We start from the raw sequence: 26254 nt of genomic DNA, 5'->3' as shown, positions 1-26254 counted from the left end.
CAACCTGTGCTTCATCCTGGACTCCTCCCTCTCCATGACCAGACAAGTCAACGCCGTCTCCTCGTCATGCTTCAACATCCTGCGCATGCTACGAAAGATCTTCCGATGGATCCCCACCGAGACCAGGAAGACGGTCACCCAGGCCCTCGTCACCAGCCGTCTGGACTACGGCAACTCCCTCTACGCTGGAACCACCGCCAAACTCCAGAAAAGACTCCAGCGGATCCAGAACACCTCAGCACGACTCATCCTGGACATCCCCCGCCGCAGCCACATCTCCGGACACCTGAGAGACCTGCACTGGCTCCCGGTCAACAAGAGAATCACCTTCCGGCTCCTCACCCACGCACACAAAGCCCTACACAACCAAGGACCAGGATACCTCAACAGCCGCCTCAACTTCTACGCTCCCAAACGCCAGCTTCGATCGACCAGCCACACCCTCGCCACCGTCCCCCGCATCTGAAGAGCCACCACAGGAGGAAGGTCCTTCTCCTACCTGGCTGCCAAGACTTGGAACTCCCTTCCGACCCACCTCCGCCTGACCCAGGACCACCTCGCCTTCAGGAAGCAGCTCAAGACCTGGCTGTTCGAGCAGTAGCGGACCCCCGCCCCCCCCCCCCCCCCCCCAGCGCCTTGAGACCCTCCGGGTGAGTAGTGCGCTACATAAATGCTATGATTGATTGATTGATTGATTGATTGATTAGCCATTGCAGTGTCATTTTTAATGTCTCATTCATTAGCTTAATGTCTTCCAGGGGCGCGATCTTTATATAAATTTGCGTGTCATCTGCATACATGTGATAGGATATCTTTGAGTTTCGGAGAATTTCTGTAAGGGGTTCGACATACAAGTTAAACAGAGATGGGGATAATGTAGATCCTTGAGGAACTCCAGTTGAGTTAGGGTAAGATGGTGAAAGTGAATGGTTGACCAGGAATCTTTGTGTTCTGTTCCGCAGGAAAGATTCAAACCATTTCAGCACATTTCCAGACATTCCCATCCTGTCCTGGAGCCTGGTCAATAATGCTTCGTGATTTACTGTGTCAAATGCAGATGACAGGTCTAGGAGGATCAGTAGGCATGTTCGATTTTGGTCTAGGGCCTGTAGAGCGTCATCAACAATATGAAGGATCGCTGTTTCCGTGCTATGTCCTGATCTGAATCCTGATTGGCAATCGTCTAGGAGGGAGAAGTTAGAGATATGTTGGCTCAGTTGACCTTGCACGCACTTCTCAATTAGTTTGGCAAGTAAAGGGATATTGGTCACTGGGCGAAAGTTATTCAGATCAGCTGAGTCTGCTGTAGGTTTTTTGATAATGGGGATGACTTGACCTGTTTTTAGGCAATCCGGGAGGATCCCTTGTGATAACGAGGCATTTATTATTTTGGTCCAGATTGGAATCACAATATGGCTGATTTCTTTTAGGCATTTTGAAGGTAGAGGGTCGTTGTAGTGGTTGTTAGGTTTGATATCAGAGAGCGTTTTGGCGATGGTATTCTGGTCATATAATTTGAAGGTATCCCATTGTGCCTTGTTTTTTGCATTATTATAGCCCGTTTTCGAACTGGTATCGATCGTTGATATTGGTTGGTTAGGGAGGTTATCCGCTGCGCTTTTGAGCTCTCTTTCAAGCGTGTTGGCCTTATCAGTGAAAAATGTCGCGAATTCTTCACAGCTTAGTTGTGTTTTTGTAGTCTCTTGGGCAGATTTGGCTAGCTTATTTGTTTGTTGCTTTAAGATTTTAAATAGTTTCCGTGGTCTGTTTTTTGCGTTATCCAGTTCTGATCTTATAAATTCCTTTTTGGATTTGAGGATCTTTTTGTTATATTCGTTTCTGATTTTTCTGAGGGATTTCAGTTCGGGGGATAATGGGTGTTGCCTCCATTTTCTTTCAGCCATTCTTCGTTTTCGCCTGTCTTCGTTCAGTGACCCATTAAACCATGGATTTTTAATCTTCTCTGTGACTCTTTTCAGTTTTAGTGGCATGGTGCTGTTGACAATATTCGCAACAGATGTTGTGTAGTGATATGTTAAATCATTTACATTCTGCAGGTTGTTAAGTGGCTTTAGGTCCTTCTCACAGCTTTCTACTAGTAGCTCAATATTCGACTCTTTTGCATCTCGAGTCCATTTTTTGAGTTTGATGGGTTGCGTGGTTTTGCTCTTTTTCATTGTGGGTATCATGAGTGTTATGGCATAATGATCTGACCAGTTACACGGAGCTATTTAGAGGATTGAAGTATCTTTGTTTCTTGAAATTATCCAGTCTAACGTAGCTCCTTTCGAGTGTCGGTTGCGTGCATGCTTGGGTGAGGTTTAGCTCCCCTAGGAAGTCTTTGAGAACGTTGACCTGTTTGTCATTGCCATCATCCCAGTGTAAATTAAAATCACCTAGGAATATGTTATTGGCATCGGTGTTAAAGTTGGCCGTTATGATATCCATTAACTGATCTATAAACGTAGTGTTATCCCCTGGTGGGTGGTAAAGCGCATGCAGGTTGCATCTTTGATTGTCTTCTGATCTTATATTAAGACCTAGATATTCACAGGATTCTCGTGGGTCGAATTGTATTTGGTTAACCTCAATATCCGATCGGTGAATGCAGGCTATACCACCTCCTGTCTTTTTTAGTCTATCTAGTCTCACAATGTTATACTGAGGGGGTACTAAGAGATCCATGATTGGAGATGAGGACTCCGACAGCCATGTTTCTGTAAGGATTGTCCAGTCAATTTCCTTGCTAATGATGAGGTCCGCTATGTCTGATGCATGTTTTGTTGCAGATCGACAGTTGAGTAGAAGGCATATCAAAGGTTTCCCTGAGCTACTCATGTCCGGATTTTTCGATTTGGTTATTAGCTGGACTTGTTGTAAATTGTTAAGATTGGATTTTCTTTCATTCTGTCTGGATGTTATATTAGGGTCGATCGGTACTGTTTTGATTTCCTCCCCTGTTTTGCGGTCTGAAGGCTCATATATTCGGAGTAAGGCAAGGGTTTCTTCTTCCGACAAGTAATCACTCGTTCTATCTGGTCGGTTGTGTCTACTTGATAATGGCATAGCCGTCTCGTTGCTCTTTCTTTGCCAGGAGTGCACAGGATTTTGGATATGCACGACCTTGGAGTGGGTGCTTACCGTCATTTCAAGTAGCTTTTCCATCGCTTGTAGAGTACTAAGTGTATCTTGTGCCATGTTGCCAATTAGAGTCTGAAGCTCTTTGATATCTCTCTGATTCTGGAGTGACCTCTTAGGAATGATGAACCTCTCTTTTCGGTATTTGCTTTTTGCTTTTCTGTGTTTTTGATCTGTTCTTTTTGTCGGGATCCTTTTCTTTTTGTCATCGGTAGGGTTGTCTGCTCCGTTTCTATTTGCGATGTGGGATGTGTTATCTATGTTTTGTGATATTAGGAATCCATTTGTGGGTATGGTTCTCGATGTCAATTGTGTTGTACTAGAGAGGGGTAAGGAATGGTTGATATCTTCTCCCCTAATTATTTCCCGGTAATTCATAGTCTGAAGAACCTTCTAAATATTCATGATTTGTAAATACTGCAGACATTTCTAAGTCAGACATCATATTATTAACGGTCTCGAAGTCCCAATCATCAGAAAAGGTACTTGATGAAACAAAATCACTTAATGAAATCTTGAATAAGTGTGGAATCTTCAACAGCTCAGATGGGCTAAAAATGTCATATTCTGTTTTGCCCCAAGCTATACCATCTGGTATAGGAACGGCTGTGATGTTTACTGTTGACAAGTCTCTTTGTTCACGATGGGATGATTTGTGTGGCTTGAGGAGTAGGTTGACATTCTTATTTGCTGTGTCCATTTTGACATACCTTTCATTTATCAGCATACCCAGAGTTATAACTAGAGTCATCCAAAGTAGAAGAAAGAGTATACCCAACACAATACAAAATTCAATCCATGGTGAAACTAGTTCAGTCTTTTCCAGGTGATGAAAAAAGTTAGCTGCTTGTTCTTTGTAAGTTCTTTTTGCTGGCGTCGTTTCACGCTCACTGGGATCCTCAGAACATGTATCCACGTTAATGAAATAGCCAGAGGCAGTTCTGTCAATAGTTGGGATTGCATCCAAATTTGTTGAAATCACTGGAACCACTTGATAACTTGTTACTTCATTGTAGACAGGTGCTGCTTCGTTGTAGACAGGTGTTGCATGACAAACTGTTATTTGGGTCTTAAGAGGTACAAGTTTCATAGCTTTGTTGCTTAGTCCTTATTTTCTTACTTCAGATTCCTCAATGGTGATGAGTCTCTCAGTTTGAACCTCTTGGATTATAGCTAGAGGAGTGCGTCTGCTACATTGGTGGAGTCCATTTAGCCTACTGCTTAGTATCGGCCTCATAGTGTGGTTTGATCAGGTCGATGGACACAATTCTGTTCTCCTTTTTACCAGCAAGGTGCAGCAGTAAAGCTGTTCTTGATCCGTAGATTGCTAGGATAGGTCCTGGTTGTCTGTGAGAAGGCCCAAATTCCTTCTTGTCCGCGATCTTTTCTCTGACTAGATCACCAAGCTTTGGGATCCAGACAGTCCTTGCTGGGACGGTCGGTTTTTCCCCAGTGGTGGTTGGCTTCAGGAGCATGTTGCTTTGTTTCGTTCTTAGTTCATTTAAGTCCTGTAAAACAGCCAAACGATCTTTGATATCAAATTTCTTTGTTTCCACCACTGATGTGTGACAATCAAGGTCCGGGACCAACATTCTTGTCCCAAAAAGGACCTCATAAGGAGTGATACCCCCTGGAGAACTTCTTGGCAAGTTATTAAGACTACGTTGTAAACTTATTAGATGTTTGACCCACCCGTCACTCGAACCTAATACCCTAGCTGTTATAGATTGCTTTATATACCGTTTTTTTCTCTCCACAACCGAATTTCCTTCAGGATGGAATGGACTAGAGTACCGCAATACAAAGCCCAAACTGGCCATGGCCTCTTTGTAAGCTCGAGAGCTAAACGCAGGACCCTGGTCAGAATGTAGTGTGCCAATTGCGTATATGCTGATAAAGACTCACAAATCTTTTATAACAGTTCGAACGTCAGCCGAGCGCTGAGGCCACATCCAAAGGAACCTCGTATTAATATTTATGGGACCGCATTTGTCCACAGGGACGTCTGCATGTAGAAAGTCTAAAGCTGTCAACTAATGGTGTCTGTACTGGGCTGGCTATGTTACAGTCCGGTATCTGGTGACGTTCTGTGCTGCGATCACTATTGCAGTCTATGCAGTCAATGACAAACATATGAATGTGAGAATTCATTCCTGGCCCCCAGTACATCTCTTTTACAGTTAATATTGTTTTAGAGATTCCTTGATGTATCAGACCCTCTGCCAAATGTGCTTCGTAAGCTACTCTACGTTCCCTGTTTGGAATTACTCTATCCCCCACTCCAGGGATGCGAGCAAACGGAACGCTATTCACATCAATTATATATGAGTATTTGAGTGGAAACTTTTTAGGTAACACTGCACCGATGCCTTTGCTTGTTTCATTGACAGCCAGCATTATTTCACTGTCTATTTTCGTTTTTGAATGAGTGATTGCAGCTATGGAAGCAGATTGTACAGCTGCCTTCGCGGCTTCATCTGCCAATGAATTGCCTTCAACGTGAACGCCACCACGTTGATAACTCAGCGTGTGTATCACGTGAGTGTTTTGTAGTCCTTCTTGCAACTGAACTACTTGTTCGCAAAGCATTTTATGCTTGATTGTGCCACCTTTTGCATCTTTAAACCCTTTTGAAGCCGATTCTGTAATTATTCATTGCAAGATTGTGCACAATAGAAAGAATTGCACACTATGAGTGTGGGGATTTCACGATCCGTATTTTCCAGTGCCATTTTGAAGGCTTGTAGTTCAGCTCGCTGAGCTGTACAATCTCCTAGAGATTGCGTTTTTGTGACCATAGATCGGAATTTGCCATTGCGCATACGACCTTTAACGATCGCGCATGCAGCACTATAAGCTTCTTTACCCGCCATAACGGGTTGTACTGATCAGTCAGTATAAATTATACATTCATACTTGTTTAGTGGCAGAATTTCAGTGGGCAGAGGACATTCTTGTTTGTGTTGTAGAAATGCTTGTGTTTTCAAATAAGCATCATAAACGTATTCAACATCCGTTGCAGCCAGAGAATTAACCCATTGTATCCATCTCGGATGTAAAGCTTTGGCATTTGGAATGTTCGCTTTTGTTTCTGCCTCTAAGGCAGATACGGGTGTCACGACCATTATGCGTTTTCCCTGTGCTAGGGCTCTTTCTTTTGCTACAGCGGTTTGAATAGCTGTCAGAATTTTTTCTATAGATGTGAACTTCATTTCTGCTTGTGTGTACAAATGTGATTTGTATGCAATTGGAACTTTTTCACCTTCGTTGAAAGTTAAGTAGATGAATCCGCTCTGACCCAGAATGTTTCGGATCACTAAGTTGCGTACTTTTAGGCAAGTTTGTAAATGTTTGGTTGCTAACATGTCTGTCTGGAGTGAATGCAAAATTTCTGTGTGTTCTTTTTCCAATTTACTGTTTTAAAATCAGGTTTGATTAATTCGTATAGAGGTTTAACCCTTTCTGCATAATTTAGAATGTAACAAAATTCAGGAAACCTAAAATTGACTGTAGATTTGTCAGCATTTTTGGAGGTTGGAGCAGCGCACACTTTTCTAAAAAGTTGGCTGCCAGGCTTTTGCCTTCACTTGATAATTCATATTCTAGAAAAAGGACGCTGACATGGGCAGTTCTTGATTTCTTAAAATTGAATTTGTACCCTTCAGAGGCGAAGCCCAGAATAATGGTGTTCACCCTGTTCGCGTGCCTATCCAAGTCATCGTCTGTCAGATAGATATCATCGACATTTGACAATGACTAATCATCATAAGTTTGTAGTAACTCTGTTACCCTTGCTGAGAATAACCCAGGACTATTTTTGAACCCTTGAGGGAGACGACAGAAGTGACGCTGTGTCCCCGTTATTGAGAAAGCAGTCAAATACCTGCTTTCAGGTGCAATGTTTTGACAACAGAAACCGTTTGAAATGTCTAATGTGGTTTTATATTATTTACACATGTTATTCATTAATTCTGTACTGTGTGCATTTTGCACTGCAAATGTTTTGCAACAAGAGTTTAGATGTCTGTAATCCAATACTAGATGATTTGTATTGTCTGGTTTTGAGACCGGAAACAAAGGATTGTTCTTTGATGAGGTGCATGTTTGAATCACCCCTTGGTATTCAAGTTGATCTAAAATCTCCCTGACCTGTTTTTTAGCATCTTGCTTAACTGGGTACAGCCTTTGTGCAGTTGGTTGATTTTTTTTTTAACTGGATTTTGTGGTGAGGAGAATCCTCTTCCCATCCTACATGATTTTTATATAATGCTGGGGCTTGGGCGACTGCCCATTTCCTTGCATATGTATTTTGTAAATGTATTGGAATGTGGTTAGAGAAGACTGGCATTATGATGTCTTCGCCATGTGGGCACTTCCTGACAAATTCTGATGGCCAGTCTTGTTCAGCTAGAAGTATATCATAGCCTGTAGAAAGTCACTCTCAAAAGAGTGCTTTCACTTTTCTCATTATGTCTCCCTCCATTCGGAGTGTTATTTCATATAACCTATGTGGAGAACTAACCCTTGTATCTGCAGTTTCCACTTGAATGTCTTCATTCAAGTCCACTGTCTCCAGAAGACCCTTCAGGTTCTGGCGAGCTATGGTTACTTCTGCTGCGCTGTCCAACATTGTCTGAGCCCATTCTCCGTTCTTGAGTTGTGTCCTCAAGATCCTCGGCATGTCTGATTTTTAGACTTGCTACCTTCTTTTTGGTGAATTGAGGTTTTTTGTTCTTCTGAACGTGTTCGTCTTTGGACTTCACGTGTTCTTCTTTGTTTTCTGACCGTCCTCTTCTTTCGGAATTCTGTGATGAAGTCTGAAAGGTACGAGAGGAACGTGTATCAGTATCTTGACATCTTGTCAGGTTTTTTCTAATGATCCCTATTCCTGAGGTTAAACCTCCTTTCAGAGGGCTCCTTTTGAGGAGACCTACCTCTAGAATGAGAACGCTTCTCTTTGGAAGGTTGTTTGCTGTTTTCCCACTTCTTTTTAGAAGGAGTAGTAGTCGGTGCTTAATTTGTGCCGGTGTTTAGCACCAGCACTTTTTTTTCAGGGCCGGGTCTAGAGACCTCAGTGCCAAAACACATCAACCATGACAGTTTAATGTGTGTCTGTGTCACGTCACCCAATATGTGTTTACAACACAGTCACTCACTCTGTCTACTTCTCTCTGAGTCCCCGGTGAAGAGCTGAGAGCTGATAATAAATCAATGCCCCTTCAGTCAATGTTTCCGGTGGGAGGGCCACTGATGTGGCTGGGTTTGGTCCTGCTGCAGCCACGCCAGCGTGCGTGCCGTATCCTATTTAAAGCTCCATGTCGTTGGCCTCACGCCTGTCTTTACTATCACAAGGTACACACAGGCAATCCCGTCCGAACGACACTATTATTTGAAGCAGCGTGTTTTGTGCTGAGTGCCGCAGCAGGCCAGGCCTCCTATAATAAAGGCAATTAACTTAAAGTTACATGATGTGACTCCATAAGTAATGCTGCTTTTTATTGATTGTGTTAGTGGTTGGTATGTTGCTGTTCATGAGTGTAGACTGGCTCTGAACAAATTATGCCCCAGGGCACCACATGCCCCAGGCCGGAAGGCTGGAAGGGCAGAGGCTGGGACAGTTTTAAAATGGGGCTGGACTGGTTTTGTAATGTCTTTTTCCCCCTATTGCGTAGCAATTCCAGATCCTGACCCTATCCTCTAAAGTCTGCGTCAGTAAAGCAGTCCCTATGGCCAAAATGACGTTCACAGAGCGTCACTATGTGGTAGTCGCTGATTGTCTTTTGGGCAGGAAAAGCGAGACATTTAAATTCGTGGAGGGAAAGGTTTGGATATGACGAAGGGACCTGCTACATTTTGCTGCTCCTTTCCCTTATGTACTTTTCCCTCTGTAATTTTCCCTGGATGGCTTTCTAGACTGAGTTGCCCACTTTCTGTGTCATCTTTGTCCGGGCCAGCCTCAACCTTGTGGCAAATCCTAGCTTGCCTGACGCTGGCAGCTTAGCATCAAGTAAGCCCTTCCTTGCTTTGCTGTGCACATCTTGCTGCTCTATGCTCAGTTGTCAATTATGCTCCTACATATCCCCTTATCCTGGGTTTCCTACAGTAGTTATGAACATTCAAAAATCTACTTCCCCATACTGCACTTCCGCCAAAATATATGCAGCAAGTGAACCCCTCTCCGAACTCCACGCAGGTTTCATCAAGTCAACAGAAGCACACTAAGTAATGGCTGTCTCAGAGCCCAATGTTTTCTTCCACAGCCCATTGTTTCCTTCCACAGCCCTTGAGAACATGTGCCGATGGCTACAGTCGGCTGTCCGTCGGCTTTATTGCTCTATCATGTGCCTTGTTTTCACAGTTCATTCTAATTTTGAAATTAACAAATCGTGTCAGCAATGTTTTCATTTGTCAGTGTCATTGGTCCTTAATCATAAACACTGGCGCTTTTCATTAAGGACACATTCATTATGGTAGGGACAGGGAGATTAAGTGATTTGCCCAGAATCACAGGATGCAGGTACTCCGAGAATCTAAACTGGCTCCCCTGCTCGGAATTCTGTAGCTCTAGTCATTACCCACATCCTCTCACCACTTTCATGGTTAGTAGCTGGTTCTGTTTTAGGTGCGCTATGAGGGGACATGGGCTGGTGCAAGCTGCTTCCTGACGAGAGCCCCGGCACTTCTTTTTTTACAAATTAACCACTGGTAGGTGTGTTTTTAGAAAATACCTTTTCAGGACTTTCAGACAGTTGGGGTTTCGCTGGTTTCCCACCCAAACTGTCTCTACCTAATTCTTCATAGGATTTCTCAATTTTTCTGGCTAGTTCTTGTGGTTGTTCTGTAACACCAAATTCCCTCAACTTCTGGTGGATCACCACTAATGCTGCTTCTATTTTAATATTAGGTAATATTATTGTAGAGACCTGTTTGAAATCTTTCAGTAGTTTCATGCCTAAATTTAGAGCAGGCTCTGACCCGTATTAGTTTTGAATCTGTTTCAGGACATTAGGTATTACCGCTATAGACGGAACACCATGTGTTTTAGTGTAGATTGCAGCTAACACTGTACCCCAAGTGGTGCAGTCCTCCAGATGTGGTGTGATCCCCATTGGTAAACAGATTGTTAAAATTCTGTGCTTCTCTTGCGGCCTAGTATTAGGAAATACTGCTTCGACTTTAGTAATTTTCTGAGCTATTCATAACTGAATTTGTTCACGTTTTGTGGGTAATTTTCCCATGACTGCGTATTAAGTCTGTGGTGTAATTTTTAATGTATTCCCCGGGTGAGAGGTTTGTCGTGGAATAACTATTGTAGGTTGGACTGTAAGAGTCTGCATGACTTATTGGACCAATTGTATGTAGCTTTTGATTAACTCTTTGAGTTGAGCTAGTAATTCTACATCTGACATGTCGTTAATGGCAGGATGTGGTGTATAGCTGGTAAAAACCGGCCATGTTGCTCCTGGTCTACCTAGTGGACCGAACCTGGTAATGTGATTTAAATGTTTTAGGGCACCGTTAAACCAGAGCTGATGCTCCTGGTATGTGAGTGGAATTTCAACATCCTCGACAGGAATATATTCACAGGGCACGAAAAATTCACTTGACCGCTCGCATTTACGAGTCCGATTAATTCAGGACTAGCTATTCTTAGATCTTACTCGCCCTTTCTGGCGAATAAGAAGACAACCTGACACATGACCTCTGCCTCTGAAAGCAGAGGAAATGTGACAAGATAGCAAGATTTAAAGGCGTCTTTATTGCTCACAAAGTGAATGAGAAATAAAAATCCTTTTAAATCTTGTTAACTTGTTACATTTGCTCAGCTTTCAGAGTCGGAGGTCAAGTGCATTTCAGTTAGGTCGAGGAGATTTTGTAGGTTACGAGACCTGCAGGTCTAGTGCATTTTTTGGGATTTTTCTAGCCCTGATTCATCCGGTTGATCATCTTCTTTGTAGAAGTGAAACCTATCGTGTTACTGGATTTGCTTCTGGGCAGACTATCCATGAATAGAATACCTCTATCTGGTGATGTTCATGTGCCTCTATCACAAAAACTGCTCTACCACCTCTTTGATGATGGGCCATATTTTATAAGTTTTATAGTGATGGCTTTCCTTACATTTTGAGGAATTATTACATTTGCATCATTTTCTTTAATACCTGTATAGTTGAAAGCGGCATTGGCTGGATCAGCCGCAGCTACACCAGTTTCGGTGTTGGTATCCCCGTGTAGGGACATTTTGTTTAATGAAAATTGCAGAGCAAGTTTCAAGGGAACAAAGAGAAGGTGCACGATATTTTGGAACACTGTATTCTTCAAAGTTGAACAAACCAAAAAGCTAATACATAGGGTTTTTTGTCCTACTCCGCTATGGTGGATATTATCCCTTACCCACTCCAGATATCTATTGGAGTATTACGGAAAAAGGGGGCTCTGAGAAAAGCACGACTGAGTTACTCCAGTATCTAGCGTTAAATTACTGCCCTACCAAACCATTGGGCGCCATGTAGTGTAGTTCCTATATTCCTAATCGGCTCTGCGCATTGGAATAACATACACTATAGATTTGACATAGGACTGAGGTCAGTATGTCTCTATCGAGTATATTAAACTTAATTGTGTGTGTGCAGGATAACTCCGAGGTCACTAGAAACTTTCTCAAACAAACAAGAAGGGATTAGTCTCTGACAACCACATAAACATGACAACTTTGTTTCCCCTAGAATCGGAACAATATCTTCAGTGTCGTGGAAACAATAGATAACAATTTCTTTGTCAATCGTGCATGCTTCGTTTCTACAGAGTTGCATAGAAATAGAGAGACGGGCATTTCAATAAAAGGAGTTTATTTAACAGTCCTATTTCTCATGCAAGAGATATGAACTGCTACAATCGTTCGACAGAATGCAAAGTATAATGCGTACAGCGTAAACAATATTTTAAATTAATACTATAATATCATTGTCTGTTGCTATGACATATATAAAATACATACATAAATAACACAGGCTAAAATACTCAACTGGTGCTTCTAAAATACGCCTACCTCAGTGTACCTAACCTAGATCTAGTACGAGGGAAGAAGTAGGTGCTGGTTTAGCATAAGTTTAGTTTTTCCAAGAACTGCCAAAGGTTTCTCTAGTTTCTAATCAGCTCCATATCTTGGAATGATAGAGGTTGGTATCTCTTTCACGGGACTCGATTTCATAACACCCCGCAAGGGGAGTCAGAAACACTGGGGCTGGATTATCAGCAGGAGGATGACCGCGTCTAGTCAGTGCGTCAGCTGCGGAGTTTGCTTCCTTCGGTGCTTGCTGTGGCGAGCTGTGTCGTGCAAGTAGGTAGTCTAACTGCACGAACCACACCGTCCTTTGCCATAGCAAGTGAAGGTATATTTATACCTTGAAGGTGTTTAGGAATGCCGGCATTGCCGTATAAGTCGGGCAAATGAACGTCAAGCATGAACCCCTAAGGAACAGATGTTCATGCATAATAAATGAGTTCTTGGAGAAATCAATATCCAAGCAAGGGGAAGTCCCTAACGGCTTACGAGTCTGGTTTTCCAAGAACTCGTTGTGACGTAGACGTACGGATGGAAGTAGCCATGCCTGTATTTGGGTAGCATGGACTATGCCTAAATAAGGACTGGATTTCTATGCCTATAAGAGCGCAACGTAAAATGTACCTATATAAGGGCATAAATTGGGGAAAAGCATACGGAATATAAAAGTCTATTGACTCCTGGTGTGCGAGGAATGTCCCATCGTCGGACTGCGTTTAAACCTTGCAAGGCCTGTAACCACCTGATGTCTGTTATGGACCCCCACGTCATGTGCCTTTGGTGCCTGGAGCACGATCACGACCCGAAGTAGAGCTGCGGCTGCCGGGCCATGAATCCGAAGTTTTTGCGGGAGCGATCCTGCAGGTCTTGGAGGCCTGGCAGTCGCTCCTTGTCACCCGCGGTCCCAGTCGAGAGGAAGGTCTCTGGAACGGTTGCGGAGCCACCATCACAATTCGTCATCAAAGTCTTCAAGATCAGCGGGTAAGTCGAAGCACAAGAAGAAGGCGAAGAAGCAGCGTCACTCTTTGCCTTCTCCTCATCCGTGAGGAGGATGAGGAGTTATGCATTGTAAACAAACATGAGGAGTTACACAAAATTTCTATGATTGAATGGAAGTTAGAGCTATCAAAAAATGCTGTATTATGTCTGATTCTGGGAATGCTGGCCAAAGGTTGGCCTGAAAATTTCCTTCCTGAAGAAATCTGCCCTCACTGGGAGGTTAAACATGAGTTGTCAGAGGAGAATGGATTGTTGTTGAGGAGTGGGAAGGTTGTCCCTCCATCTACACTTGGAAAAGAAATTCAAGGTATTTGCCAGGAGGGTCACTTGGTCAAAACCAAATATAGAGTAAAGAATTGGTATTGGTGGCCTGGAGTAAATATCGCAATAGAAAGAATGGTAAGAGATTGTACTATGTGTAGTAATTCAGATAAAACCCAGGTTACATTTGACCACCATTACATCCCATCACATGTCCAACTATGCCATGGGAGAGAGTTGGTATCTGCATCATGGTATCCATTACTGATCAAGGCGACCAGGTGTATACCATTGTACTTATTGACCATTTTTCAAAATGGCCAGAAATGGGATTTGTTAAGAAAGCTGATGCTTACAGTGTTGTAATATTCCTAAATGATATCTTCGTGGGAGAAGGCTTGCCCAAATGCATAGTTAGCGACAACGGATCCCAATTCATGTCAGAGATTTTTTAATCTTATCTCAAAAGAAACAAGATAAAACATTAGACAACGTCTTTTTATCATTGTGCTGGTAACAGTGCCGTTGAGCGCTTCAATAGTTATCCAGTCGGCCAAAAATACCAACCTGGTTTGAAAATAGGAAATTCTTAAGACTCTGTGGACCTATTGCATAACACCTTGCAGTTGTACGGGTCACAGTCCCTTTGTCCTTTGACATGGGAGTCCTGCCCCTCATGAGCTCAATGTGGGGTGGTTGATGGCTGCAAGAAGAGTTGACTTGTCGGCCAACCTGGTGAAGTGTAGGCTAGAGGAAGCACAGTTAAATTGCAAGAAATGTTTTGACAGGAAACACAGTAGTAAAGAAGTACATTTAAATGTTGGAGAGATGGTAAGGGTTAAAAGGAGGGGGGCACACTATCAGAGGGGAGGACAGGTTCTCACAACCTCTCTCCTTGTGCAAAATCTTCTGTAGCTCTGCCCTTAGTGATGGTAGGGTGTGGCATTTGTCAGCACTGTCCTTGTGTAAACAACCTAGGGCAGGGGTCTCGAGTACTGGACATGATGTCTCTGTGCATGATTTTCACAGTTCTCATGATACCAACACTCCCAATTCTGGGAGAAGATATGACATTAATTCGGATGAAGAGGTCGCAGGTGAATGCGTGCCACCTGCTCAAAAACAAGTCCTGACACCGTTGTGGCGCACTGTCTGAGCAAAAACAGTAGAGTAGGGAGACATGTCGTCCCACCCATCAAGCTTTCGGACTATGTATGTGAATAACCTGTATCTATTGTAAACCGGAAATGTACCCCCTTTGCTCCCTCTTTCACCCCGTTTCCCCCATTTCCGTATTTACCCCACTGTTATTTTTCAGAAGGGGAAGATGTGTGTATTCATTGTACTTTTGTTCACTCAGGGGCACCGTCCCCCTTTGCCTCTCTTGTCATCAGTTGGCCGTCCTAGAATGTTGAGATTGACAGCTGATGACTGAAGCGAGCAGAGGTGTTCCTCGAGCGCTGTGACCTGAGCGTTCTTGTGTTGGTTATGATAATAAAGTCTTCTTACTCAGTGACTCCGAGTACATTTCATTTTAAATGTTCCCACACTACTATTGCTAGATTTGAGGGTTAAGGGGTCATGCTCCTGATAACGAGATTGCATATTTTAAGCATAGCCCCCTGTGCGCAGCTTGAAAAGATTATACAAGGAAACAGTAATAAAGGAAATGTGTAAGATTTTGAGCCCGTGCCTTTAACAGAGCCTTGAAGTAGGCTTTTAAAATCTCTGCCAGAACGTTCTACGCACGTTTCAGCTGTTCGTTAAACGCTTCATCTTCAAGAGCCTTGCGAAGACGAGGTTGTCTTTTGCAGTAAAGAAAGGACTGTTCAAAGGTTTTTAATTAATTTTATTTCTGTTTTCCAGCCATGGCTGTGTATGCTTATAAACCTCTTTACGCGTGTTTGGCTCTGAAAGTAAACCAGTATCTGTGTTCCTAGTCCTGTGTAACGTTACCGTTTACTCGATTGTAAAACATGACTGTTCCTTCGTGTGATGATGCCCCATTTTCTAATTGTCAAGGTCATTGTCAAACAGGGGCTCGTTTATTTTGCTACTCCTTTGCGGTTGGCCAACTATTTGTGTCCCTGGAATGGATAAAATGCAGATCTCGCTGCTTGGGTTTCAGCTCCGGTCTGCCGTATGCACTGATCCGCCTTCTGCTGCTGCTTCAGGCATCTGAGCCGTCCATTGCTTCTTCCAGTCACGTGCCCTCTGTGGCAGCAGGGCCACGATTATTCTTTTTCTGGAACCAGTCACACTGTGTGAACATGACACCATCGTCACGCATCACTGCCCTTCCAGTGATCTTTAATTCGCCTCATCTCAGTTAATGCCCCAAGCCGTAGTTGCTCTCAAGCTCATTTACCCGTGATGGGTTATTTTAGTCTTCAAAAACTGCATCCTTTGTTGTCTTTTCCTGACTGTGGAAACGAAAAACTGTCACAAAGTGCAAGCATCACAGTTGATCCTGCATAAACCTTCTTTCTCTGTAACTTCAGAAATAGAATTACCATTCTTGTTAACAGGGAACAGGAAAGGGAGTATAGTTCTGGTGATCATGATTTTAATCTACAAATATTTTTTTTCAGAATATATGCTGAACCTTTAAGAGTTAACAAAACATTACATGGCCTAGCATTCCCATAGACTGATCATGGCATTCACTAGGGCAGTATGTAACTGCTCAATTACTGTGCCGAGTTAACATATTGACTCACCTTTCACCGAATCATTCGTGACTCTGCCCTGTCTTATTGTGTTGTAATGACCAACTACAAGCAGACTCCTTTCCCTCCCGCTGCGAGCCTGGGACAACAACAGAACCGCCTTTCCAAGTCGGGTGGATGGTTTTTAGGTCTGACAGGGCAGCTGTTAATAGGTTCTCTTGATGGCAATATACATGATGGAGTTAGGGTCCGCCTCTTTCAACCATTGTCTTTCTTCGACCATCCCTTTTAGCCAATTGCTTGAGACTTTTGTCAGTCACCCCTTGGCTGAGCCAATGATAGTATTCATCTATTGTCTAATGCCATTGGCTGTTTGTGTATATCCTTCTGCCTTCAATTGAATGCTTGCATTGAACTGCATGAAGGACTAATTTACAAGTATAGCCATCCGTCAGCTCCTACTGACTCCCACCTGCGTGTCTAGCTCTAATGAGCTATCGCTATATGCATTATACTATAAACTTGGGCCTGTTGGGTTTGCCATTGCTTGTTTATCTAGTGCTCAGAATCAAGAATATTGTGGCCACCACATACCTTGCCCTATTTATGAGCATAGCGAGATGCAGGAATATGCCAACTCCCTTCACTGTGGTGCAATGCACGCCTTTTCTCTGGTGCAGAGCTTCCATCCTAAATTGTCATGGAAGTCTTTGAAAAGGAAATGGACCATTTAGCACAAGAGCTCCACATCATCAACCCATTTATAAAGATCGCTCAGAATGATCATGGCACAAAGCCTTTTCTGGGAGCAAAAGAGAAAATAAGTTTAAATATTCACACGTTTATTTTCAGTTTTTCAATTATTTCAGTATCGTGGATGGATTCTACAGGCCCTAGATCCCAAACTTGCTCTCAAATAAACAAACATTTGCAAAGCTAATGGGTCTTGCCAATATTTCCTAGCATGTTGTACAGCAGCAATAAAATGATGCATTATCAGTGTTAAATGATTTTTTTATTGTGGGAGGGCTTGGCGGTAGGCAACACAGAGGGAGAGCAAGCGTGGGGGCACAACACAGACAACTGAGGCTTTTAAAAGAAAAAAAGGACTATGAAGCAGCCAGAATTGACTGTATCATAGTGCTTCTTTTTTTATTTGCATAGTGGTAAGGAGGTGCAGGAGGGAGGGGAGTGGGTGTGAAAGGTGTTGGGGGTGAGAGTAAGGGGGCCCGGAAGGCACCATGAAGGGCAGGTCGGGAGGGAACATGGACATGGGAGAGGAGGAGAGAGTTGCTGGGAGCAAGCAGACAGGCAATGGAGGTATTCACACAGGATGAGGTGAGGCTAGGAGATTGCAATAGACTTTGATAATATTTTATTTACCAACTCCATATTGCCCCCTGGCCTCTATGCAGGGAATTTGAAGAATAGTGATCAATCGCCACAGTTTATTTTTTTCTTTTGTGGAAATGAAGTCAATTCGATTCATTTTACTCTACAATTTTTCAAATGTTTTGGCTCAAAAACCTAGTTTTACAGGTATTTCTGTTCAGAATTAAATGGAATTGTCTAAGCCTTTAGGATCTCGCATGTTACCTAGGATAGTTCTTTCTCTGCAGCAGCAAATGGAACATTTGCCCTGAAGAAAATCATTTGCTTTTTATCAGTACCCCACACCCATTCAGTTTACTCTCCCACTGCTTTCTGGAGATTTTACTCATGTCCTGTATCACTAGTGTGCTGGATAATGCTTCTCTAGGGAAGTCACACTCTTATATTTCCTAGGAATTCTGGTGTACACATAGACTTCATTGTGCGTGTCCCTCTGATTCTAGTGGAGGTTGATTGCCATCATATATTCCTATAAATAGGGGTACTGCAAATTTAAATGGATAGTATTGGCAGCATTTCACTGAATTAAGGTCGAATTGTCTGAGGAACACTATGTTTTTTCATGGTAATTTCAGTCAGGTTGTCCTATATCTCCTGCAGTACCCAAGATTCCTTTATATAAGTATATGATTGCTGAAATCATTCTCCAGCCATTTTGGCTAACCTGTTCCTTTATACTCTTTTTAGAGATTCAGTGCAGGTGGCTAGAAATTCAATTTAGGATCCAAAAGTAATACAGTAATTTGTCTGAAGAACTTTAAAGTTCATACCTGAACCCTAAATATTTGTGATGAAGTGTTTGTTCTCCAGAATGCTGTTGATTGATTGCTAACTGCAAGGTGGTTTTCCTACTCTGTCCTCTTCTTTCAGGCATTTTTAAGCGAGCGGGATACTCCTCGGATGTAAAGATAATTTTTTAACAGAGGTACTCAGTACAGGTCAATGAATGAATGAATGAATGAATTAGGTTGTGCACTCAACAAACCGACCTGCCTCTTGGGTTTGCCAACTTTGAGGCAGCACTTTGCACATTAGCCTCATCTTTGGTTGCATTTGCTTTCCTCTCTACATCCTAGCTGCAATTTCAAGGGTGGCACTAAGGCATTTTTTAAGGTTTGGACATTTTTGCACAACCTTTAGGATGGATTGCAATTGCAAATCTATTAGTCTGCAATTAGCTGAACACACCTGCCCCAAAACTGCTGTCTTGGAAGTAATATTTTGCTTCACCCAGGTTTTCAGTTAAATGAATTGTGCATGCCCAGAGAACAGGCATTGGCATAGCCAATAGGTCTTGCCTTTGGGACCTTATAAGTGGACTACTGTTAACAAGTCGGCAGTAGCGCTTGTATATGCTATGACTGCCACGGGCCTTATGCAATCCAGGAGAATGGGTCCCAGCATCTCGGGGGGGAGGTAGTGTAAAACAACATAGTAGGCCTGGACCCACTGCTCCTGTTGCATTCATGACAACTAGGCCCTTGTCGCATTACGAAAATGGACATGCTTTCTCTCTGAAAAAAGTTCAAAAAAAGTTAACGTAAGAGCAGCAGAAACATTCCAAATACACAGCTAGTTGTCGTGTTTAATCTGGAAGTGAGGTGATAGGTGACTGGGTTCAGACAGTGTGTTTGAGGTGTGTATTTCAGTGTTTGTTAGTCCTTTTCCATTGCACCCTCGATGACGGCACAGGTTGGAATTGTGGTGCGCGGGATGCTGGAAGTCTGAGCAGCGAGGAAGCGACAGTTGGAAGGTGAGCACACTGGCTATTGCTGCTGCTTGTTACTGCTTTCAAAGCCGTTAGTAAACATAAAACGGACAGTTTAGCAGTGAAACATCAGGCGTGTGGGGCTGGTTTAAAAAACAAAAAAAGCACTTTGCCAAAGGCAGGGCAAAAGCAATAATAGAAAACAGTGCAAAACAGATAGCCCCTGTGCGTGGCGCTGAATGTAAACAAGCGTGCGTGTGAAAGCTCATTAGAAAGATTAAAAAAAAGATGCCCCCTTGGCGCGCCACGGCTTCCAAACGCCTGAGCCGACTAGAAAGTGAAAGTGATGAAACTGGAGCGAGCAGGGAAATGTAAACAAGCGCGCGTGTTGCTCGTTCCCGCAGGATGGATGCCACCCTGAAAAGAGCAGACCGATTTCTAAAGGTCATCTCCTAGAACAGCGCATGCGTGCTGCCTAGGCGAGACTTAAAAAGGGTAGGTGGGGAATGGGAAGAGGAGAAACAAGATATGTACCAAAGAAAACTGTCATGTAGAAGGCAGTATATACACTAGAGACAAAGAAAGGGAAGCTTGGTAGTTAAGTTAAAGTTAATTTCTTTAAGGTTTTTCCAGTCACTAGACAATCAGTAGAAAAGGGTCGGATGAAATTCTGAAAAGTCATCTGGGAAACCTTAAGAGATTTCTCCATGTTTGTGTTGTTCCAACCCATTTGCTCCTTGAATCTTGCGCTCTTAATTCTAGATGCTTAGTGATAATTGCAAAACAAATGCAGAATCCTGTTTTGGAGTGTAAAGGTAGCAGCAGACGGAAATGTGTGTATATCAAAAAAGAATCTGTATGCATCTTGACCGCTTCCTCTGTATGTGCTTATGCTGGCTTCCCACCCCTCATTCAGTCTTGCTGAACAATGCTCATCTGTTCCTTTTGCATGCTTAGGCATCCTTCTTAGCCAACGGCACATACCAGATACTTCATCTGCAATGGACCTGTACACAGCAACACATGTTTTCCAGTCTTACAGTTCTAACCTATCAATTTATTAATATGACCTTCATATTGATCAGTTCTACATAGGACAAGATTTTTTTATTTTGCAGATTTTTATATAACTTGAACCGAATCTGGTATCAGAGTGCTTTACATAGCACCAGTTGCATTACATGAGGACACATGCCTTTTTGTTAGGTACGGGGAGATTAAGTGATTTGCCCAAAATCCCACGATGTTCTGCTTCATTGTCGAGACTCGAACCTGGTTCCCCAGATTTGAGATCGACCGTTCTAGCTGTTAGGCCAACTCCTCTACCTCGATGTTCTTAGTTTGGTAAAGACAAAAGCTCCATAGGGACATTCATAATTAGCTGTTTGAAAAGATATTTTCGGCATGTCTCTCATTTCCATTACCCTTGAGGACCTCTTCTGTCACTAGTTAAGTTCAGAAGTCCCACCACCTAACCAAGTAACTTATCAGTCCAGTGTGGCCTTCCAATGTACGGTATTCAGATCTGCTTTTTTTGTGTTCAGGAATCAGTTTCTTGGTCTTCAGAAAAACCATTGCTTTTGGTCTCTGCAAAAGAGATCAATTTAACCATCTCTCCCAACCACTTCTGGACCTGAAGGTTTCGTTGTGAAAAGAGGAGCCTAAATCTTTCAGATGAAAATTGGATTTAAATGACCGATTCAGTCATTTGACTCTCATCATTTCCTTGTATTTATTGATGCAGTTTCTTTCACCTCCTGTTTAGTGAGTATTATCATTTAAATGAAATCCTTTAAGCATATTTTAGAACCTCAAGAGGCTGACTAGGTTTCTCACTCTAAAATTGCGTTATTTATCAGCATTTTGATGGATTACTCCTTGTTATTCTGTAGTCGGGACTAGCATCTAAGTGTGATGGCATCTAAGTGTGTTTTGTAAAGACTTTAAGAATGAACGGACCTTTTGATCAGAGCTTTTTATCTTTCTTAACAGTCTATTTAGTAGCTGGTTTTATTCAGGCAGAAGGATCTGCAAATTCGAGGTTTTTCATTTAAGAAAACTACACTAGTTTTCACAAGAACAAGAAAACAGTCAGTACCTTTTTCCCCCTAAAGATATAAGGAATGGTCTGCATTTGGTACTACTTTGAGGAGCCTGGGAGCAGTCCTTATCTATGGGCGCTACTTTGCCATTCTCATTATCAGAACTATACCACCCTCTCTCTGGATCTCTTGGTAATGGTGACAGGAACTGCAAATTCACAGATTGGGGTAATGGAATAACGGCATGTCTGTGTCGAAGCCACTGACATCTGCCCCTGCGGTGTGTTATGATGCAGTGGGCTGAGGCATCTTGCGGAGGGACCGTCGGTGGCTCTTCAGTTGGTGCATCGGAATGATAGCATATTCTATTAACGGCGGTTCCGCCTTCGGGAATATGATGACAGTTTCCGACAGCCTCCATGTCTGCCTTATCGACATGGAAAGGCTGTCAGAAAGTGACATTTGGGGCCCTTAGCAGAGCCCCTTTCCCCCCTGGCCCTCCGCAGTCGAACCTGCGGGGCACTCAACATCCCTGCAATGTGTGGCAGGCACCTCCTGGTAAAGAGAAGATGGTATGCTGTTCTAGGGGGAGGGGGCGGACCAGGATGAGAAGTGTGGCAAGTCATGTCAAGAATGTCAGTTGCAGACAGGTGCTAGATAGGACAAGATAGTGTGTCTGGGGATAACTCCAGTAAAGAGCAAGGGCCCTCACACACCCCAACAGGTGTCATGCTTCATCATAGGGCAGTTCCTCGTTGGGCCGGCTCTGCAATGCCCAACGGCCCCCCCTCCCCTCGCAGGGGGGACTCTTTGCCGGAGGTCTTCTCGGTTTGCCGTTGTGAAGCTAAATGGTGTAATTAGTAGAAAAGGGATTGTATGCTGGATTCTCTAGACACATTTTATTCAAGAGTACCTGGGCCATAAATTAAAACAGACTAAGTAGTCGTGGCCTGAGGAGGGAGGATTAAACCCGTCTCAGTTTTAAGGTTTTAGTGAGTTGTGCAAGGGGTCGACATGTTTCATGCATTATTCAGTCAATAGGATCTAAGCATTTCTTCAGGACCTATTTATCCTCAACTACTCTGAGGGTGTGGCAAGTGATGATTAGCCAAAGGAAGTAAAGAGTCCAGTCCTCTCAGTCAGGTTCCAACAGTAATCCACATGGTGCAGGTAATGTTTCAAACCTTCCTGCACTGTGAGTTGCCTGCCACACTGTGCAGGGATGTTTCAAACCTCCATGCAGTAGTAGACAACACTGCACCAGTCCTAGTCCTGAGAATTTGTACACCAATTCAGAACATGTAAATTCCTGCTCATATCATATCATATTGTGGCAGTGCTTGTTCGTCTGGATCCTCTCTGTACTGCTTACCTAAATATCATAGTTGTCCCTGCTCTTTGTCTCTTCAAGATGGTGCTCATCTATCTTGGTTTAAATCCTGGGCCAATGCCTGTTAGCTTTCCTTGGATCTGCCTTCTCCTTCGCATTCAACCCTATAAGAGCATTGCAGGTTAGAGTTGCTCTTCATTTATCTCTCACTAAGCAGTTGACCCTTCTTGGATGTAGTGCCAAGCATATGTGGCTCATTCTGCCAGAGGTCCTTAGTGCTCAAAGTACCAGCAGCCTGTGAAGCTGGGACAAAGGTCACTTATCCGCAAAGATCCTCCTCCCCTATAAAGTGGTAATAATAATTATAAATCTACCGACTATTAAGTAAGTATTTAACGTGCATTATAAATGGAGACATTGTGCTCTATGCATTAGTTGTAATGATGACAGTTAAAAACATTATAGCAGACAAAAATCCTGTGTATGATGTTTTTCCATTTCTCATATTTCACTTAAAGATATTTAGGTGCAGATAAGAAATTTTAAACTGTCCCCCTCCACAATATGAAGGAAAACCGATGCTCATTGTTATAGGGGCAAACCAGCAGCTTCATATAAGTAACGGTGTCCGGCACTTTCTGTACCTCCTGCTAGCTTGGGAAAAGAGTGCTAATTGAACCTTATTTCATGGCGGAAAAGGGATAATCTCTGCAAGCTTACTACTCGACTCTGGGACGGTGGTTGTGCATATCCAGAAGTTTTTTACTTGCTTCTCAAACTAGAAATATTTTGAACTTGTGTAATTGTATGTGTCTACTTTCTGTCCAGTAGTAGGCACCAGGTGGCCTCATTGGTAAGCTGGGCAGCAAAGTAATTGTACAGAAAGTAATTACACTTCTGCCTTCTTCTCAGCTGCCTGAACCAACTTCTATGATACACGGTTACCATGTTTATGTCTTTGTATATTCCTATTTCAGGAAGAAGTAGAGGAACCGCTACAACCTGAGCCGTCGCTGGAGCTGGGTTTGAAAACACCAAGTCAAACTGCAGACGATGATCTAGTAGTAGATTGCACAAAGGATTATCAGGTGAGCTGCTGCCAGAGGAGCCTGCTCTTTTTGTTTAAACTGCTTGTTATGCATGCATGTGCTATTCGATTTCTTCGTTCCAAACAAATCCGACAAACTAGTAAAATACTGGGGAGGTGCTTTCTTGGTAGGTATAGACACATTATATAACGATTTACCATCTGTCCTCAAAAGTTGCTTTGTCTTTGGTGCTTTTGATACACCCCAATTCGCCACGGACTAGTCTGACCTATATGACATTAATCAGACTGCTAGTTCTTATGAAATAGCCTTTATAAAGTTTGAAGTCAAAGGTCACACCATGCTGTGTGCATATTTTAAGTCATATCTGCACAATTGTTAATCAGTAGAGTCCAGGTATGTGTTCCTACCTTGTTGCTGCCCAGGTTTCTTTTTATCATGAGCCTGTTTTGATAGTTGGACGCTAGTTATATGTGTTAAGTTAATGAATTAAGAGTCGATACATTTGCTGTTGGAATTTTAAAAGTGAGAATGTGTTAGAAAGACAGTTATTCTTTCCATGCATCCTTCGTTTTGTTCTTTATGCTAAAGAGTCTAAAGTTAGGGCCGATTTTTTAGTTACAAATGCTTAAAGCTGGTAAATAATAATAACATGAGATTCTTATACTGCTGATTAGGGTCCAGAAGACAAGGTTGCACTGTATCACAGATATGTTACAATAAAAATAAGCACTCCCAACTATTGTAAACTAATGGTTCACGCATTCCCGTTGTAATATGCTTGCTATCGAATATTCTTCCACTATGTATTTGTATTGCATGATGGCTATTTGACCTCTGATTTCTATGAAGCCTGCAAATGCTGGCTGGTTATATCCATTGTAACTCCAAATAGCATTCATAGTTCCATATGTTAGACCTGCGTTTCAGTGTGTGTCTTATGTAGCAAAGTATTCTCCTGTTTACAACCCATCCGTTCAGTTGTTCCTACCTACTAAATTTCACTAACTGTTACTTTTCATTATATATCCAAACTAAATGCACAGCTCCTAAAAGCCATTACGTTTCGAAGTGTGTGTTTAGTACTTGCAAAATATACAAACACAATTTTTGATGACTGATTTTAAATTAAGATTGAAGCTCACTATTTTGATTACTTATATTGGTTTATCATTCAAAGGGTTTGATTAATAGAAACTTTCTATCGCTCTTACATATGGGCTGTCGTTGGACTTGATGCACATTTTGCAAAATCGGTGTAAAAGTCTGTATGAATGTTGCAATAATAAATTTATAAAGATTAATTAAACACACCGATTAATGACAAATGACATACTGTCTTAGTTTGCCATGTAAATTACCCTCCAGGCATTTGTGGATCCATTCCATCAAACTCGTGGGTTGGGGAAAAATATTTCTCTTGAGAACCAAATAAAACTGAATCTGAGGAGAAAATACTATTTGTTTTCCTGAAAGTTTCTTTTATTAACCACTGGGTAATTTATTGGTGTGCAAACATTCTTATATTGATATTTAGAAATATATTCTTCTATTTTAGAAAGTCATGTTGCGTTTTAAATAGAATGCGAGGGTCCATAGAATACATTGAACAGCAGCACAACTGAGGAAAATTAGACAATTAAAATGCATTTGCCTGTGGTAAATAACTGCCGCTCTGTGTTTTTTTTTTTATTTGTTTAAATACTCTTTTTCCCGGATAGTACGTGTCTCTAGAGGAAAAAATTGGGTTTCTGTGTAGCCAAAATAACAGTTCTGTTTCAGTGTGCTTTCTCTGTACTATTGATATCTGAGCTGATTCGGAATGCTAAGTGCCTCCTACTCTCTCGTTAAAGTTACCTGGTGGTTCTGTAGCAGATTTTAGGTTTATGGTATGGATGGTACGTGTACCTTTAAGCAGTGTGCGTGCTACCTTTTGTTTATGCATCTGTGAAGGCTAATTGAATTGATCATTCAACAAGAATTGGCAAAACCTATAGGTCGCACCCGTATAATGCTAATACTGAGCTGTTGGCTATGCGAGTATTTGTAAAGAATGGTTTAAAACAATCAATCGAAAATATTTCATATTGTCACCGGAAAAGCAAATATGTATCTTCTGATATCTTAAAACTGTACAGTGAATTCAGTGTTTTAAGTCTCTGTAGATTGCATCTTATAAGTGGCATCAATTATTTTTCAAATACTTTCTACAAGGAAACTTAATAGAATTTAGAAAGAATAAGGAACTGTCCGAATGTAAAGAGAAATACTTTCCAAGTCATATTTTCTTTTCAACAGGATTCAGTCAGTAGTTTCCTTCTGGTAGACCAAGGGTGAGATTGATGTTCCTCCAAGAGAAGTGTCTTGTCAACTGCACACTTCTGCGTCAAACACCAACTTAGTGAGAGCAGCACATGACCCTTCCCCCAGCACCTTAAAATCCTGTGTGTGCCACAGCCATAGCTGCCAAGGTTTCAGATTGCTATGTGTGACATTTTCATAATTTCAGTGTAATCATGAGTGACATTTCAACGACTATGAGTGACACTTTTTCACATGCAAAATCAAGCAATGAAGATATGGGAAGCATATAAATATCCAA

At 42.3% G+C, this 26254-nt stretch overlaps 1 protein-coding gene across 6 annotated transcripts in view; it reads left to right on the top strand.

Annotated features, from left to right (window-relative positions):
- Window positions 1-26254, top strand: part of SUCO (SUN domain containing ossification factor) — a 570127-nt gene that overhangs the window by 136635 nt on the left and 407238 nt on the right. For all 6 annotated transcript variants that reach the window (XR_013594734.1, XM_078642395.1, XM_078642375.1 and 3 more), the window contains exon 3: window positions 23581-23691. Coding sequence is in view for 5 of the 6 variants with exons in the window: in XM_078642395.1 (XP_078498521.1) it covers window positions 23581-23691 (111 nt within the window). In the remaining variant the exon portion in view is untranslated. The remainder of the gene's footprint in view (window positions 1-23580; window positions 23692-26254) is intronic.

The sequence above is a fragment of the Lissotriton helveticus genome, chromosome 1_1 (assembly GCF_964261635.1).
Source record: "Lissotriton helveticus chromosome 1_1, aLisHel1.1, whole genome shotgun sequence".
NCBI lineage: Eukaryota > Metazoa > Chordata > Amphibia > Caudata > Salamandridae > Lissotriton > Lissotriton helveticus.
The sequence above is the reverse complement of the archived record's forward strand: the minus strand, read 5'-3'. Positions and strand labels throughout refer to the sequence as shown.